The sequence below is a fragment of the Cyanistes caeruleus genome, chromosome 6 (genome assembly GCF_971803275.1).
Source record: "Cyanistes caeruleus chromosome 6, bCyaCae1.hap1.1, whole genome shotgun sequence".
NCBI lineage: Eukaryota > Metazoa > Chordata > Aves > Passeriformes > Paridae > Cyanistes > Cyanistes caeruleus.
The window spans coordinates 57,134,843-57,154,206 of NC_141706.1; the positions used below are offsets into that span (position 1 = coordinate 57,134,843).

Below are 19,364 nucleotides of genomic sequence, written 5' to 3' on the forward strand. Positions count from 1 at the left end.
CCAGGGCTCTGCCCAGGCAGGGTCACCCGCAGCAGGTTACACGGTATCGCATCCGCCTGAATGTCTCCAGACAGGGAGACCCCACGACTTCACTGATCAGCCTGACCGGAGCTCTGCCACCCTCCATCAAAAACAGTGCTTCCTCGCGTTGAGGTGGAACTTCTTGTGTTTTGGTTTATGGTTATTGCTCCTCGTCCTGTCGCTGGGCACCGCCGAAAAGAGCCTTGGCACCATCCTCTGTGCTTTTAAGACATTTGTACAAATTGATCCGATCCCCTCAGTCTTCTCCAGACTAAACACGTCTGCCGCAGTCTCTCGTAAGAGAGATGCTCCATATTCCTCATCATCTTTGTGGCCTCTCCCGGTGCTTGTTCTTTCCCCCCCGGGGCTGTGGGGCATTGGGAGCGAGGGAGAGCCCCGGGGAGGCGGCTGTGCCTCCTGCCTGCCTGCCGGGGCTCCGCCGTCAGCCAGCTCTGCTCCTTCTCTCAGCTCCGCCGCCATCCGCGGGCACTGTGCCGCTCAAGCTGAATAATCTTCCTCAATGTGTTCCGATAAATCAGTCTTGTGGAAGCCGAGGAAAACCAAAGTGCTGTGAACTTCGCTTTTAGCTCAATACATTACACATCACACCGCTCATAAACTCACAGCCTTGTTCCAGGATGTTTCCAGTCAGGAACGTTGTGGTTCACCCCCGGCACCCCGTTTTTCTTAAGTTAGGGCAGTGTCTCTGGGTGGTGTTTCTTTAAAAACAAAAATTGATGGGAAGTCTTTAGGTGAGTGAGATGCTTTGTTTTCACAATGACACTAATATTTATGGTTGATGTGTGTGGTGGGATAGATTTATGGTGACCAAATGTAATGGGACAGTTTCTCTCCAGTATCTCATGGGAGACGTTTTTAACCTTGTGTTTGCAAGGCACTATCTCGCACTTATAAATCTCAGCTTGGAGTTTTTTTTGTGTTAAAACAAACTAAAGTAACTTTGTAAGTCTAACCCAATCTACTTGTGTATCCTAGTTTATAGCTTATAGCCAGAGGTCAGCTTCTTACTGTATTTGTTCTTTGGACATGATGCATTTGGCTGGGGAATGTGTTTAGTGCTGTAATACAAACAGTAACCACTTGATACAATTACTGAAGTGAAGCCCTTCAAAGCTCCTATTTATTTGATAAGATGTTTCAATTTACTGCTAGGAACTTCAATTTACTGTTTTTGAATTGATTTGTTAAGTTTTCATGAAGCACTTTTTTCCCCACCCTTGACACTGTTTAAATGAAATATTTCTGTAATAAATGAAGCTGTATTATTAAAAAAATATTTTTTCCTTGCTCTTCTTTGCTGTCACTTATAGCTGTCTTAAACTTCAGATAATGACAAAATGTCCTCTAGAGGGAGATCTTGTTGCTTTTATGTGCTGAAATGTTGGTCACCTTGTTCCAGTTAAATGTCTGGATCACTTATCTTTGGAAGGGTCTGTGATGATGAATGTGTGTATCTTAGTAAGTATCTGGATAATATCTTCTGGATCTGTGCTTAGAAATTTGATAACAGAATATGGAGACATGTAACACTTCTGTAAGTTATGTGAAACACAGTTGTTTTTAATTCAAATAGATCTAATTCTGAAGTTAAAGAATCTTTACAAGTTCTAGAGTCCTACTCCTGCAGAAGTATTTGTAGCACCTGCATCTGTGGTGTCCCTACATTTGTAGTGTCAATTCTGCAAATGCTTATGAAGATTCTGACTTTCATGCTGCATTCCCTGTTGTCATCAAGATGCTTTTGAGGGCAGTTTCTTTGCTGACCTGAACCAAGAATTTCAGCAGTCTGTCTGAAAGTTGTGGGTTAAATCTCTTAAGCATAATGAGTGCTAGCAGCTTGGCAAGGAAACAAAGCAATAATAAAATGTCACATTTAATCAATCTTACCCATACTTTTTTGCCTATAAACAGCAGAGGTTGACATATTACTTTGCAGACACATCAGTTGTTTGAATGTAGTTAACTCTATACTCCACGTACTCAGTAGAAATTGTTGGAAAAATCTTGGTGGGATTATTGAATTATTCTGCATGTTGCACATGCAGTCTTGGCATGAGATTTCTTTCTCCTGGACATGTTGAAAAAAACTTACTCCACAGTTGAGGCATCTGTGCTTTCATTTTTCTGTAAGTAAATGCAAATAGTGAATTCAATGTAGCTTCTGGCATATCTGATCTGTAAAACTAAAGGCTGTGTGGAACATGCTGTGTGGATACAGTTGGAGAATTTCCTCTTACTGCAAGGCTGCTGGAGGGGTCAAAAAATGGGTTTGCATTTTAACTTCCAGTTGAACTCCTACACACTTCTTTCAAATTATCTGTACTGCTAAGAAATAGATATTGTTAGACTGACTCCAAAAGGGTTGTAGTACTTGTATTCTTATAAATGTACATACAAAACCACTACATAATTAATTTCTTCTCTCTGTATGTGTAGAAGTAATGCTAGAAGTAAGGCAAAGTAATTTGCTGTATTTGTATTGCAAGGTTGTTTTCTTTTTCATCCTCATTGTCATTGTTTTGTGGTATGCAAATACACCTCTGCAATGCATTAAAAATGTATGCAAAGGGCTTGGAGGCAAATCGTGTTGTTTAATAGAATGTACATTGTGTTATAATAGAGGAATGAATTCTATTAATAAACAGAAATAAGAGTTTTGAATTTATTTTTTTTGTTAAAAAAGGCATATTTATATCCCTAAGTTACTCAAATTGTAGGCTGTAATTAATTGTGCTCTGAATAATCAATTCTTTATTTTAGATCATAATTTTGGAGGATTGCAGCACTGAGATCTCTGGAGTCTGCTGTGTCTAGCCATAATGAGTTTGGTTGCTTATGAAGATTCAGACTCTGAGACAGAAACGGAAAAGACTGAAGCCCCCGATGCTTCTGGCAGACAAACAAACCAGCTGAGTTCTTCTGTGAGTTGTGTTCAGCACTTTGCACCTGGTAGTACAAAATCTCCATATGAAATGCACCCTGCTGGGAGGACTGGCAGATCTAGCAGGAGCAGGGTTTGTGAAGATCCCCCCGAGCATTATGCAGAGAATAACAACACTGCCTTGGCACCTCCCTACAGTCGGAGGGTGTGCTCTGGCCATGCTGCGTTATCTGTGGCTTACAAAAACTATGAACAGGCTTCAAGCTCCTCAACAAATTCTGGAAGTGGTGTTTCCCAGAAGAGAACACATCAAGACAGCGCTAGTACCGTAACAGGAATTAGACCATATATCCCTAAACGACTGCGTCAAGAAAATTCCAGTAAGCCTGAAAAGGATGAATCTGACCAGAGAGGTAGCTCAGATTGTGATGTTAAGTCAAGTGTATCAGGAGAGCAGACTTTGAGAAAGATCTCTGAATTAATTAAGCCATTTTTGGGATCTAAATATAAAGTTACTGAAGTTCCCAAAAGCTTAATATTTTACATGTCTAAACACAGCGGCCCTGTTAATGAAATCCAGTGGTGTCCTGTACGGGAACAAAGTCACATGCTTCTCTCAGCCTCTATGGACAAAACAGTCAAGGTAATGTAAATAAAGATGCTTTGTGGCTCAGTCATCAGACTTAAAAATATTGTATTAAACAATACTCTTCTGGAAATAACATCCTTGCTTGTGTGTATTTAACAGTTCCAATGTACTCAGAATTTGAGGAGATGCTTTATAAGATTATTATGAACTTGCAGTCTAATCCTTCACTATACTCACAGTTAGTTCCATTAGCTTGGAATTTGGTGGTTTTGTTTTGTTTTTTTGTTTTTTTTTTTTAATTTTACTCATGTCAGTGTTTTAGACCTTAAGAAGTTAGACTTCTGTTAGGTCATTTCTCATGATCTGTATCAGTGTTTTATCACAATGGCCATGAACACTATGGTATGCACATAGATTCTGAGTTATTAAGCAACTAACTTCCAACACTGGAATATATTGGAATATTTTGAAGAACTTTACCTTTCTGACAGGCCTCTGTGACATCTGCTAGAGGAGGTGGGTCAGGTCAGATTGATTTTGCATCTCAGAATGGCATCTTGTCATGATCTAAGGGGTCTTCCCACTGTAATTTGTTTCAAGAGTTAATTGCTCAATACTCAGAGTGAATTTTCCTCCTAGCTTTAATGAATTTGTCTTCAGTTCTTTGGTGATTTAGTCAGTTCAATGAACTTTTGATTTTAAAATGGGTAATAAAGGTATTTTGTGTGTATGCTTTCCCAGATATAGGGCTGATCATGCCTCTAGGTTCAAGTAATGAAGTGGCCTTGCACAGGAACATAGCTTTGATAAGAGTGCACAGAAAAAAGTGTCCTTTCCTGGAGGACATGGTTTATTGCATCTCATGTGTATTTACCATGGCAGGCACAATTATTTTCATGCTTCTAAAATTTAGTACTTTAGTTAACTTTTCTAAATAGGGACAAGAACATCCCTTGTACCAGCATACCAACATAGTTCCTCTGTCTTCTTCCCCAGGATTTTTAAACATTAAATGGAAGAAAAAATACCTTTGTTTCTCTTTGCAAGCTGTCTTTAGTATATTTTTTATATCTTGGCTATTGCTTGAAGGACAGACTAAGATATGCAAAAGGTGCTGATGGATGTTTCTGTTAAGCAGCAATGTTTATTATTCTGTTAGCAATGTAAGTTTAGGTTGTACAATACTGATGTCTGGATGTCTGAATTTGACCTTTTGTCTTAAATTGTTATATCGTCTGCTTAATGTTTGTTGACTATTCCAGATCCTCATTTTACTGACAGGTGAAGTGTTGAATTTAGTATAAAAATCTAAAATTTAAGTTGTTCCTGCAATATAAAATTATTAAGAAGTTGAAATAATGGCCAGTTTGGTTTGTCCTCTAAGCATAAAGGAAAACTGTTTTTCTGAATCAGTGTTTCCATGCCTGCTTGGAAGCAGTCATTGACAGCAAAGCCAGTTTTTGAAGAAAACAGAGTGTTTTAGGGCTCCCAAAACTTCAAAATTCAATATAAGTCAAGTATATTAGTGTTGGCAACACTTCAGAGCATGCTGGTCTAAAAAGTTAATAAAGGAATAACGTAACTCTTAGGAAGTATCTGAAACCAGGCTTGAAGTTCTGGAAGGCAGCTCGCAGAGGCGCAGCAAGCGATGGATGCTCCTTGGTGCTCGGGCAGGGCTGGGCAGCAGAGGGCGCGGTGGCACCGAGGATTCACCTGCTCTTAGGCTCCCAAATCCCCTCCCTTCCTGGGATCACGGGCACCGAAATCCCTGGTGACTGTCACAGCAGTGCTTTACCTTCTGGGGATTGATTTTGGCTGTCTAATGTTTCCTGAAGTTGGACATTTCCCGGTATAGGCATAAAAAAACTGATTGAAAATGCAGGTCAACTATTCTTTTTCCTCATCCTTTTAAACTTCACAGGTTGTATATATGTTCTAACTTGAGATGACTGTGGTGGTTTAAGTGGTGCTTGAGCCAGAGCTCTGTAGTTTTACTCAATTTGTGTAGTATTTAGCCACTTTTGTATATTTTATCTGTTCTTATGTGCTTAATAATTTCTTCTTTTATCACAAACTAATAATTTTCCCTTGTGTGAAAGGATTTTTTTTTTTTTTTTAATTTGGCAAGGAGAAGGAAGAAACACTTGCTTTACTTACCTTAGTGATCATAATTTTTTATTCCCATCTAATCCCATCTATTCCCCATTCATATTCCCATGAAGATAACTAAGTAATTTGTATCACACAGATACATATCTAAAATGTGTATGTGGAACTGATTATGTGCATTTTTTACTTTTTAAGTATGTGTGTGTGTCCTGTTTAGATCAGGAGAAAAGAACAGTCTTCCATTTATGTTCTCTCAGGTTGAAAAGTGCTCTTTGACATATCTTTATGAATCAGTGTAAGTCATACTAAAGTATTTAAAATAAATGAGTTGATGTTTTCAGTTTGTGTTGTCTGAAGAATTAGCCTAGAGCTGGAAGGTCATCAGAAGCATTTAGTAAAAGTATCTTGCATAGTTAGGAATGAATGAACTGTGTTAGAGCATTTTATGGTTTTCTTTAAAAGTATTTTATCTGATTTCTTTTGTATTGCTGCATTTAAAACATCTCAAGTTAGTATCAGTTATCAGCTCAGGAACGGAATTCTTTAGAGTAACGCTCCTACCAGCAGATGGGGCACTTCGGCATATTAGAAAGGGATGGGAACTAAACTGCATCTAAGACTTAAAGACTTTAATATTTGCCTCTATGTTGTGTGTTGAAAGACCAAAGTTACAAGTTTATGCATGTGTTGCTAAATGTATAAGAAAACCCCTGAAAATAAGTCAGAACTCCATCTGGGAAGTGATAGGCATTGCAAATTACCTACAGTTCTTCAAATCTGGAACATTAATACAAGAATATTTAATGCTAAATTTTAAATTTGAAGGGAATGGGGAGCTCTTACTGTGGCAGTGCTGCTCTTCACAGTTACACTCTAGCTGTGTTGTGAGTGATGTATGTTTTTAGTTTAGGTAAGTATTTTAAGGACTGTGAAACATTGTTGTCTGAACTGATTAAATTTGTTTTCTTTGAATAACACTTCTCTACCTTCTGCTTGAATAGCTGCTGTAAATGAATTTTAGGCATCTACTGCCATTTTTGGGTTTTCCTGCTTAAACACCAAAATAGTGTTCATGATTTAATATTTCATCTACTCTTTTTGTGGTTTTTTGGCATAAATGTTGAGAGTTATCACTGCTGTTAAAGATGCCTGGTTCCCATAGTGTGGATATTGAATGCTTTCTGAACATCAGGCCTTGTTTAGGTATTTCTGATTTAGAACCCCAAATACAGAATCCAGAATCACAGGTTACCACTGAATACAGCTTTTTGCCTCTGGTAGCAGAGAACATAAAAAAGTTGTGTCTTGAAAGACATTTATCTGTTGCAGAAACCACAATGCTGCATTCACTGTCAGTGTCTTTTATTTGGAGCCACACAGAGCCACACAGATGTTAATATTTTCAGTAGTTACTGGTACTGGACTTAGCTTTTTAACAATTTTTCATAACTTCAGCATCCTATGCCTTTATTCTATTATTGCCTTCAAATTAACTCAAGGTAACATCTTTATATAATCATCTGTTAGCTGTTAATTTTGTGTTTCTCATATTTTATTTAAAGCATCACAGCAGGTATTATGTTTGTTGCAGAGGATTTCTTAATTTTCAGCACTTTCACTCTCCATTGTTAAACAAGATCAAGGAAAGAAAATGCTGCAATTCTTGAGTATGCAAAAAGTATATTAATAGCACTTTTGTGTTCTAATACATTGTTGCAAGTTTTTCTTACGTATTTTGTTCCCTAGTGGCCTAGTTGAATGTTAATTTAGTCACAGCTCTATCTACACAAGTAAAGTATAAAGTATAAAGTTTTTAGGATGAGTTTAATAACATCAACCTCTTGAACAGGGGCATTGATGACTCCCCATGGTTAAGAACATAACAACCATACTGGTTCAGATCAGGGCTCTGTCTAGCCCAGGGGTCAGTCTCTAAGTAGATGTGTAAAGAAGAACAAGTTAAAGGTGTGTGGTGCCCTTATGTCCTTTTCTAGTCTGTGCTTATTTTCAAGTTAGGATTTCTGAGCTCCTAAATAGTTCATCTTTGTAACTTGCTACCTCAAGAGATTTCTTCTAGATACTGCTCCAGTCTTCTGAGACTTTTTTGTGGTCATTAGATTTAGAGTGGTATGTTACTTATACTCATTAAATTTAATGTATGGATTTTGGTTCCTGGAGTGTGTCAAATGCCACAAGAAATACAATTTTCAATCATACTTTCAAAATATTTTATTATTTTGTGGTTTTGTGTCTGTTTGGAGAAAGATGGAACAGTAGTATATTCCAGGAATTTTGTTACTCTTGATCCTGTTGTATTGGACTGAATTATAGAAGATGATAGCCTCAATCCATAAACTGTATGCACAGATAGTGGCAACACAATTTTCCTAGCTACTGGCCACTATCCTGCCTCAGAGTAAAAAAATCTAATATTTCTGTTTTCAACTGTATCTTCAGTACACAATTCACTCAGAATAGGCAGTGTTTCTTGTTCTGTCACAGGCCTGTCTGTTCATTAAGGAATAAATTTAAGCTGCCAGCATATTTCCTGTACACTCAGGCATAGCTGTCAGATGGCTGTAGCCCTGTCACAGCTAGGCTGGATTCAAACTGTTCACTAAGCAGAATTAGCTATCATGCTGCTAGTACCTCAAGTAGGGCAACTCTTTGATTGATTTTTAAAATTTAGTTGTGGCAACATTCCTTTAACTGTAGGTGATGATAAGATGACAAATTGGGAAGTCATCCTATTTGATACATATGTTCTTTATTTGAAATGTTTTGAAGATGTCTGTTGATACATTTTAAGTAATGTATATTAAAAATAACAAGCAGTTCTCCCCATTATCTTGGAAGTGGCAAGGAAATGCTCATATTCTGGATATTGTGTGCTGCTTACCTAGCTGTGGGAAAAAAAACTCATTGTTTTCTTGTTGAAGAAGCTACTAAATTGGCTGTTCTGAAATACTGAAACAGACTTTTCTTTATGAAGGTTCTGGCCTTCTTCCCTTGTCCATTTAGAACTGTGCATATTTTTTTCCAGTGATTTTAAGGTTGCTAATTATGAAGATGGCAGTACACTTATGTGATAGGTACATGCATAGTAGTACCAGCCTTTTTTGTATGCCTTGATCTTCTTCTAACAAAATTATTTCATACTCCTCCATGAGAAATATCCTCCATAATGCTTATTTTTGTAAGGAAAGGATTGTCATGCAGGAAGGAATGTACTTGACCATCAGTGAAAGCTTCTGGCTGTGCCATGGGTAGATGATAATCCAGGTCAGGATGTAATAGATAGCTCTCACAATTGTTCTGCAAAAGCTGGTGACACATATCAGCAAAGAACAGTTCATGAAAGTGGTGAATTTTGGTCTCTTCATCCCAAAGGTTTGTGTGGGTAAGAGTTGTTTCACATTTGGTATTTTAGTACCTTGATAATGTGTAGAGATTGCTGTTAGAGAGATATATTTTTTTAATTATTTTCTTGTTTCCAGTGATGCTGTTGTCAAGGAAACAGAAATCCTTGTAAAGCCTTTGTTCACTTTTTCGGAATCCACAGCTGGAGATGACTTGTGTAGTTTTTATTATGTTCTAAAGTGTTTGACACACTCTTAAGCCTCAAAGGATTTTTTCAAAGGAGTATGTTTCTTTGAGTATAAATAGCACCATCCTCATCTCTGTAGGGTTTGATAAGACATTGTTTCTTTCCTTCTGCACTAACAAGAACTAAATTCAGTACTGCTTTGGATTAGAATTTATTTTAACACTTATATGAAGACTGACATTTGAAGAAAAGGGGGAGGGCAGAGATGCAGTGAGCCTCTCAGTGAGCTTCTGGGTGAGGTTTTAGCTTTGTGATGTCATGAGGTTTTTTTTCCACTTGGAAATGACTCCTGACTTAGGATATCCTTAAAGAATGCAAAAGTGATAACCCCAAGTGTTCTTGTGAAGCTTTATGGCTGTGTTAGAGGATGTGGCTGTGGGGGAGAAGAATGGGATGGATAGTTCAGAGTATAGCTAGTATGCCTGTGCTCCCCCCTGCCCCCACAAAAATAAATTGGGAACTATTTAAAGAAAATCTTAGAAAAGAAAAGTTCTTCCAAGAACATGGAAGTTACAGAAGCCTGTCTGTATTTTGAGTCTGACTACAAATCCTCGTCAGAGTTTTTCTCTTTTATTCAGGTGCTTAGCATGATTAAGCCTTGAGGGAAAAATACTGAGGTCTTCTGTGAAATTTGGTTGACACTGATCAACAGGTGCAAAGTGGCCACAGGTGAGATGCACAGGATAACACAGTTGTTGTGACAGTATTATTTCACAAACCTTTTTTCCTGTGGAAATGCGAAAGCATGGAGAACTAAATATCCTTAACAGTGATGTGGAAGAAAGGATTCTATTCTCTTATGTTACCTAAATAGAGTTTGGGTTACTTGTATCATTATTTGCAGAAGTATGAGGAATTGAAAGTGTTTATCTGACTTGTTTCTTAGCAATCCATCTGTCCCAAATGGGTGAGCTCTGCACTTCCTTTCTTCTGGGAGCTCTTCCAGGTATTTCTTGTGTCTCTGAAGTAGCAGAGGATAAAGCAACCTTGTGCTTTTTCCAGCACAGCCAGCCTGCCAGTGAAGAGGGTCAGGGCTAGAGATGTCAGTGGAGCAGTGCCTCTAAAGAAGCTGAACTGGTAATGTCATAAGGTAAACTCTCCAGTTACAGGATCTGTGTGGGCAGCTGCTGTGCAGTCTAGTGGCAGAATGTCAGCTGAGATGGGAGAGATATATGATGGTGTTATCCCCATTCTGGGTGTGTCAGTAAGATTGCTGGTGAAAAAGTCAAGATTTTGATATGTGGGAAAAAAAGTGAGCTAGAGTAGTTTTAAGTGACTGTAATATATTATGGGAGTGTCTCAATTTTTTTGTAACAGTTAAGAAATTCAGAATATTTTTGCTGTTTGAAAATATAAATCACACCAATCTAACTTTGCTTCTTTTCTAGAAATCTGGCTTTATAGCAGCATCTCCCATACTGCTATATATTTAAAAAAATCTGCTAACAAAGCCACAAGGCATCTTATGACTTTGATTCCTTACCCTTCATGGTTTGTCAATGTTGTCAAGGAAACAACTTTTTGAGAAATTTTGCTCTACTTTTTCAGGTTCTATAGAGAGATTACTTGTGTAGGATTGATCTGGCATCAGGGCTGGAAAGAGTTTTCCTGAAGTTTCTATTCTTTTCAGTATGTTCATGTCCTTGCTTTTTTTAAAGTGGATTTTATTTTTAGTATGCATCATATAGCTGCATCTTTAAGGTCATAATACCAGTGAATGTACCAAGGATTGCTGAAACCTGATCTTTGAATGAAGCCTCGTAACTTAATTGATGCCTTTGCCATGTATTTATTCTATGAAAACAAATTATAAATTCCCTTTAAATTATAGGAGAAAGAAACATTAGAAAACCCCTTGTTCTTCAAAGAAGTTGCTTCATTACTATGGAACTAATGACTTACTGTCCTTTATCATACATATCATGTTTCATTGCAGTAATCATCTCTCTTCAAAGAAAAAGCATTTTGCGGCTGGTGTGGAATTGTGTTGGGTTTGTCTTCCAGCTCGTGCGTGCTGGGTGATGTCTGGTTAGATTGTTACAGCTGATCTTTACCTTCACTGTGCTTGTGGAGGTTTTATTTTATAATAATAAAACTGCTGTTTTTCTTCTAGGGCATACCTGAAAATGTTATAAAAACTTCTGCCTTTCTCAGATGTTTTGGTTGGTTGATGGATTAGGAATACTGGGCGTGATAGTGAAGGCTGCATGTGCTTGTGTCTTGTGCATGTGCCAGCTGTGTAACACCTTGCTTCCTGAAGTCAGAATTAGGAATCTGTCCTGTTCTCTAGTCTCCTTGCCTCTTTCCAAATAATTCCTTCTTTAAAAGAATTTTTCTCATCCTGAACATTGTGAACTAGTTCGCATTGTGAACTACTGCATGTATTTTTATCTGCTGAGGGAGGGACACAGCTGGTTTTCTATGGAAAGGATGGGAGTTAGGGGTGCAGGTGGTTAGGGCTGACATAGTCATATAAACATGTTAAAGCTAGCACTATGTTAACAATGCAGAAGAAATTAAAATTAATTAGGTAGTTCAATCTTATTCTGCTCGCTGGTACTGAAATGGTGCTAGTTAAAATGTCCTCATTGCTAGTAAGACACATAGCTGCTTGACATAATTAATAGTTTATTTCCATAATTAAATAACTAGTTTTCATGTTTAATACTGGCTTATGTCACTGACATCAGTGGGTTTAGGATTGCATTTATATTTTCCAAAGAAGAGGATCTTTAATATTTTGTTTTAATTTTTTGGGTTTTTCTCTTTGTTCTTGTTTGTGTTTTATTTTTCCCCCCCCTCCACTTATTAACACTGTCAGTAGCCTTGGGAATAATAAATGGTTTATTTTTTAGTTGAAAGAATGAAGTTGTAAGGAAAATGTAACTAGCCCAGGCTGACTGATAAATGCAAGATTCATTAAAGCTCAGGTTTTCAGATAGCTGTTCTAAATCACTAACTGTGTACAGCCTCTCAGATAGTACTCTCAATCAGGGTGGGGCAGTAATACTGCAGAAGTTACTTTTTAAAACAAGAAAATCACCTGGTTAACATTGGGGATGGACAGAATTTGCCTGTAAATTTGACTCAGGTAATTTCTTTGAAGCAGAAATTAGTCCCTAAGTACAACTCTCTACCATTATTTTTAGACCTGCTGCAGTGATGTGTTGCTGTGTGCCATTGCACAAATTCATTAACAGTGGGTGCACAGCTGAAAGTGTCCAGCTCTGTTGTGCTGATGAACAGCTGCCACTCATCGGATGGTTGGGTCACCAGAACTTGTCCATAGCTGTTGTCCCTGCTGTGCCAGGTGCTCCCAGTGGATAGCATGCAAGAATGGGACAGGTTTAATCGTTCCTTTCTGTTTGTTTCGTTTGTACTTTATTTTATTGACTGTGTGAAGAAGATGGTGTCTTATGGTATCTGGTTTTATATATGTACATAAATCAATATAAAGCTGTAGAGCACATGAGTAGCCTTAGCTGATTGGCAGTTTTATATTAAAAAGGTATGATAGTATTGAGGTACAGTACAAACAGCTATGGTTTGAATTTTGATGGCTACTGTATAACTGAAGCTTAAGAAAAAAAACATAAAACTAAAAGGAGTTTGTCTATGGTGGTTTTTTCCTTCTTGTTTTCAGAAATAAGTCCCAGATCAGCAGGAGTAGACACACAGTATTTCAGAAATTGGGAGTGAAGTTGCTAAGACTTGTGTTCTGAATAGAGCAGCACTTCTTACACCAGTAGTGGATGTTCCCAATCTGTGGGATGCAAGTGTCTGTGGGATATGCTTGTCAAAGTAGCCAGTCCTTCCTTACCTGTAGGAACTGAGGATACTTAAGGCAATTTGCCTCCAAAGTGCTCTAAGTCTGAAATTAAGGTGTCTAGAACTTATGAGGAATCCCTGCTTTTAATAGAGCATAAATGTTTGTGACTTGAAGAAGTGATTGATGCTAATGAATATGATTCATAGAGATGAAGGGGAAACCAGGTTATTTAATAAGTGGCTATAGTAATTTAGCTAATTATCTCCTGGAGAGCTGCAATACATTTGAAGTTCTTCTCCTTTGCCTGCTGGTAAGATCTTGATTGCTGAAGTGTTTTCTGTGAAAGCTGTCTGCTAGGAACCATTACTGGGTTTGTACTTCTAGGTGTTGTGAGCACAGGTGCTATTCTTAACACACTACTACATGCTCTGCACTGCATTCTGAAGTTGATGAAAAGCTGCCAAATTTATGCCATGTTCTTCTCCCACATAGGGGCAGCAGTAGGAATTTAGTGGTTTAAAAGTAATTCTTAATAGCTGCCTGTCATTAAATACATGTTTCTCTGAATTACTTGAATATGTGTGTCAAACTGCTCTGCTTGAACCATGTCATCCCAAATACGGCTCCTGCTGTGTGCAATGTAGCTAATGTATCTGAAGTAAATTTTTTGTGGATATGTAATATGCAGCAGGGGTGGGGATTTAAGTATCTTTGCTATACTTAGTCTTATGCTAAAATAATTCTGATTTTTCATATTCTAGAACAAACAATAGCTTGAATCACTAGCTGATCTATAAGGATACTGTAACTTATTTTCACTTCTGTGTTTTCCAGGAACTTGCCATTTGAGGAACATCCACAGGGTTAGCCATAGTGCACTGGTTAGTCACAAAACACTTAAAGGTTAACGGCAAACTTGATGGAAATTCTTCACTTTTTTGGTGTGTGTGGGAAGTTACTCTCTTGCACTGTCTGCCCAGCATGAATGTACAATTGCTTTTTTGTAGCTACAGGAAAACCTAGTCACGCTCATAACTTTTAGCTGGCTGAGAATGTGATCTATATGAGCATATTCCTCAGAGTCAATGGTTTATGGAAAACTTGTGATAAGCTTCAGGCGTAGCTGTCCCAGAATCTTTCTGCACAATAAAGAACACACTGTGTTAAAAGATGACGATTGATGGCATGGCAGAAACTGCTTTTGAGAAGGAGAGTCCTCAATAACTGATGATTTTCAATATCCTTTACTGGATATATATGCTTATTTACAAATTGGTTTTTTTTGTGAGCATTGCATATAATGTAAAGGTTGCCGGTCTTCAGGGTAAAAAATATTGGATCTCTTTTAGTTTTCCAATTTTCTCTCTTTTTTGTCAGCTTGTCATGTGACTGAGCATTTGGTAAGCCCATCTCTCTTGTAAATAGTAGGAATTAGCTAAAAAAGATTGACTGGTACAGATGACTAAAACATCAAAAGAAGTCTCTGTTGGTGTGAATCTTGCTGTTTGGTCTGACTTTGCTCAACTGTTCTTGAGATGTATTTGATGTTTTGGCTGAGAGTTTCTTATATTTCATTTGGACTGCCTAATACATAGGGTGTTAATTTCTAGGCTGCTTTAGTACAAATCTCTGCAATAATTCAGAGGATACCTAATTTGGATTTTAAAATGGTTTGAGAAAACAGCATACAATAATCTATGTGTTATGGTGTATATGGTCCAATACCATCATACTATCTCTGTAAAGCAGATGAATTCAATTGAAAAACATGTTTTAAGCTGTTGCTTTCCTCTTAATTTAATGTAAATTCAATGATGAGCATCAGAAACATAGATATTTATACCCCTGAAATGCCTGAAGACATTATCTTGTCATACTTACAAATAAAATAGGAGAAAATACTAGTGACATAATTTTACTTTTTATTTAATCTTTCTATTCCTTGGTTGTCCTGTTACAAAAAGCAGTAACCCACTGCTCTGGGGGTTTTAAAAAGTCAGTAGCTTAGAGGATGTGCACTGGAGCAGTTGGCCTTCAAGTAATGCCAGTTTGGCAACCTGGCTTGCCTTAGGGCTTACCTGTTATGCTTGGTGGTAGTAATGGTAGTGTAGTAGTAATTAGTGTGGTGTAGTCTCCCACCCCTGTTTTATTTTGCTGACTGCTTTATCTGGGAACAGAATAATTCCTCATGAACCTTGCCAAAGGTTGCTACTAAATAATTGTAAGAAAGTGTTTCAACAGCATTTTGGTGTTCTTGCACAGAATAAGGAAAGGGAAAGGAAGTTTTAGTATTCCCCTGTATTTCTTCTTTTGAATAATCCAGAGTAGGTTGATTTTCTCTGAAACATACTTTGAGCACTTGGAAGAGAACTACAGTTATGATTTTATTGATTAGTTTGGTTGAAGATCACTTTTATCTGAACTCGTGTCTTTAGTAGGAGTGCAGCAACATGGTCGTAATTCTCAGCTGTTAATCTCCAGAGTCTGTAGAACTTTCTTCTTGTTTTCTCAGTCTATTTATAATCTAAGGAAACAGATATTGGGGAAGGTGGGTGACATGTAGATCTCATGAGGAGGTTCTTAACAAGCCTTGGATTGGTTGCATGAGATACATGCTGTATTTGGGGTCAGGTGTTCTTCTTTGCTGAGGAATGGACCAACTTTCCTGGAGGATGGTAGCCTCTGAAGTGAAGTCCAGCTGGCTGGTGGTATGAGCAGGGTGCTGACTGGGGTTAATGACCTGTGGCACAGAGTGTCTCATCCCCTCTGTTCTCCTGGCAGCTGGCATTGCCGGTGCTTACGATGGCCTTTGAAGTAGAACAGTAAATCTGCACTTAATGCAGCCAGGCAGCAGCAGGAACTGGCTTTTAGACAAGGTCAGGAGTTTCTTGGCACTATGCACCTTAAGAACATTATATTTTTCTTTTTTTAAGAAGGTTTTGCCTTATTTTTCTCTTCAAACATAATCCTTGATAAAAGTTTGATCAGGAAGAGTTTTCTGGTATAGAATATAACTGCTATTCATACTGGGCTGAGAGATACAGACCAGTAGGACACCCTTATAGTATATAATTATCCACACTCTTGTTTTGACTGATTAAAAATCCTCTATGTCAAATAATTGGAGAGCAATAGAGTAAATTTAACCTTTTGTACTTTAGAACGCTGTCTAAATGTTTCTTCTCCATCTTGGAGCACATTATTCATTAATCTCTTTTCTAGTGGAAAGAAGCTGTCTTTAATCTTAAAATAACAAAGGACAAAACACCAAGTCATGACTCTTCCGACATTCTGTTCTTGGGGTCATTTTTTTTTTCCTATTTTCAGAGTTTATTTCTCCAAGAAGGTCTTGATCAAGACCAAGATCAGAGTTAATGATCAAAGTCTCCTTCTGCCCCTGAAGACAGTAATGATTAAAACTTTTTTTCCAACAGAATGAAGTCAGTGCATTTTCTGATTTTCACATTTTTACCTTATACATTGTATTTCATCCCTGAATTTGGTTGCTTTTAATTTTTTTTTCTTTTTTAGAGAAATGGACCTAGTTATAAGGAAGATGGAAGAAAGTATGCAACCTAACATGAATAGTATCCTCAGTGTGTGCATTGGGGATACCTTTGACTTGATGATGAATATTTTCAGTCAGGTATGGCACACGTCAGTCTTATGATCTTGAGTTCTGTTAGGGAAACTCAGGAACTTTTGGTTTTGTTTCCATATGATGGTGTGAGGAATTAAATTGTAATGGTCCCTTCTGAGAAAACAATCAGAATTAGTGGGTTTTTTCCCTTAGTGTTTGCCTGAAGGAGAGTTTCTTATCAAAAGCCACATACTGGCATTTGAATACATATCCCAATATTAGCAGGTAAGCAAAGGCATGCAATTTTCCTGAGCAACAAAATACTTGATTACAGGTCTAATGATAGTTTAAGAGGTGTTTTCAGATGTGCTGAAATCAAGGACTTGAAGCAGATGAACTTAATTATCTTTGTGAATATTCACAATCACATTATGTGCTTTAAATGTCACATTTGGAAATAGTGCCTCATCGCTAGTTAATTAACAATAATTACTCAAGGTAGTACTTATGTTTATGGAATCTCTCTTACCTACTTTGAAAAATGTATTTTGCTTCTAAAGGTTTCTCGGTATAAAATCCAGATTTTATTTAAATCATTCTTTAAGTGTTGCAGTTGCTTAGGCCCTCTGTACTCTTTACCTGTACCACTGCAGCCCAGATAATCACTTATTTCATTCCATTTGGTATTTAACACCTGAACTGTGATGTGCATAATATTTTTTTTTTTTTTCAAAAAAACAAGCAGTTGATTTTTTTTTTTCTTTGGCAGCATAAGAGAAGCAGTAGCAAATTAGACTGGCAGACTAGATCCATCATGAGGTGTTACAAAGGTGCGTTGACATCTTCAGCTAAAGAAATGTGGCTTATGATAATACCAGAAGGGTTTTTTTTCAGTCATAGCACTTAGGCTCTGTATGCTTTTCTCTCTCTAAGGATGTTTTTTCTTGGCAGAAAGCATTCTACATCCCAAGATAGCTTGTACTGCAACCAGAAAAAAAAACATTCATAGATCCTAGAAAATGTTCCCTATAGTCAAGTTTCTATGTTCCCTCTTCCATTTTTCTTCACAACTTTTCAGGTAGAAATTTTATTTCAATATCCAAGGATTCTCTTCAAGGTTTTTCCATTAAAATAAATCTTTCTTCAATAGCGAATCTTTCTTTTGATTTGTTTGCAGCAGTGCACTTTACATGTGCATATGTGTATGTATATTAAAAATATATATATGTTTAAATATATATAAAAAGAGCCTTAAATTAGCAGAAAACCTCAATTGTCGACTGCTTTTACTTAAAAACTTCATATTCTCTTTGCCTGCACATTTCATTAACCCGTGTGAATGGAGAATCCATTGAAATCCTGGTAGTAATCTGTAGCTTACATTTCAGAATAATGTTTTTCTATATAGTACCTGAAATACTTTAAGTTTTAAATTTGAGACAGTACTTACAATATGCTAAGCTGATGTTTGATCTCTCAGACATCAATTTCAAACTAGTTCAGAGGACAGGAAGAAAAGCTACTAAATTTTAGAAAAAAGCCATGAAGATTAATTAAACTAATTATCTGTGCTTTGTGCTGTGGAAGTGGAGATAACTGCAGGTACATGAAGGCATAACCAAGGGGAGTGATGAATATTTGTTCAAGCAGTAGAAGTGTTTTAGTGATGGCAACACAAATGGGGGGGACATTGAGTAATAGGAAGCTAAAATAAAAAAGTGAATCTGATAATCTGATTGTGGAAGGGTCTTCAACATGTTATGTGAAAATAGTGTTGAAATTGGTAAAGGCTTCACTGGGGAAACTTCCCAATGATAATTTTTCATTTGTAGAGTGACTTGGAGAAAACAAGCTTTTCACAAGCACCAGGTTTTAATTTTAAGTAATTTGGGTAACATCATAGACCCATTCTAACTGAATGGTCTGGTAATGATGTCAAAAAGCTTTCACCCATGTATCTGCTATGCCAAAAGGGTTGAAACAAAACATTTTTTGCTTACATTTTTCTCCTGCCTTTATACATAAAGGGCTCCTTTCTTCTTTGAGAAATCTACTCTTGGGTATCTCAGTACAGAGTCTGGATTATCAAAAAACTTGGTATTGAGCTGTTGACATTCCTTGTTTATTTTAGAAATTGTTTGCATTTATGTGCTTAAATATGATTTAAATACTCTTGAAAGATTTAATCAAAACCGGTCACTAATCTCTTTAAATTTGTGCCAGTATATAGTCACCTACAATGCTACTAGAATTTTCAAGTAAGCCAAACCCCAAATTATTTGCATTAAGTTCTAATTTTGAAATTCTTTGTTCTATAAGTCTGCAGTGGCAGTGAAGTAAATACAATGAAGTGTTCTAGGTGAAGTAACACTTTCTGTAGGTGTGCTGTACTGCTGCTGCAGTGAGAAATGCTGTACCCCAGGCTGCATTGTTTAAATGTTTATGTTGCAGTGGTGCCAAGGAGCTGAGCACTCAGGAGCCTGTGGTGTCCTTTGGGTTTGTGTGCATGTTTCAGGGCTGTGCTGCCCAGAGCAGTCAAGCTGGCTTGGGTGTCAAAGCTGCTGAGTGGGGCTGGTGTGATGTTCTGCTGGGATACACAGGTATCTCTCTGGGCTGAGCTTGACTGGGAGTTCTCATGGTGCTGCTGCACCCATGTGCTGACCAAGTAGGTTTGCACTATGGGAATGTAATCAGAGGCAGCCCCTACTGATAGAATACCACACCTATGCATTATTGCTCGCTAAATGAAGAGTGTTCTGGCTTTAGAACAAAACAGGCGAGGGCAGT

General features: G+C 37.5%; 1 protein-coding gene across 3 annotated transcripts in view; it reads left to right on the forward strand.

The window, feature by feature from the left end:
• Positions 1–19,364, forward strand: part of WDR25 (WD repeat domain 25) — a 60,296-nt gene that overhangs the window by 670 nt on the left and 40,262 nt on the right. For 2 of the 3 annotated variants that reach the window (XM_023927564.2, XM_023927563.2), the window contains exon 2: positions 2,803–3,566. In XM_023927564.2, the coding sequence (XP_023783332.2) occupies positions 2,862–3,566 (705 nt within the window). In that variant the 5' untranslated portion in view covers positions 2,803–2,861. Of the gene's footprint in view, positions 1–70; positions 3,567–19,364 lie in introns of all 3 variants that reach the window. The other variant, XM_086895434.1, reaches the window with a different exon arrangement.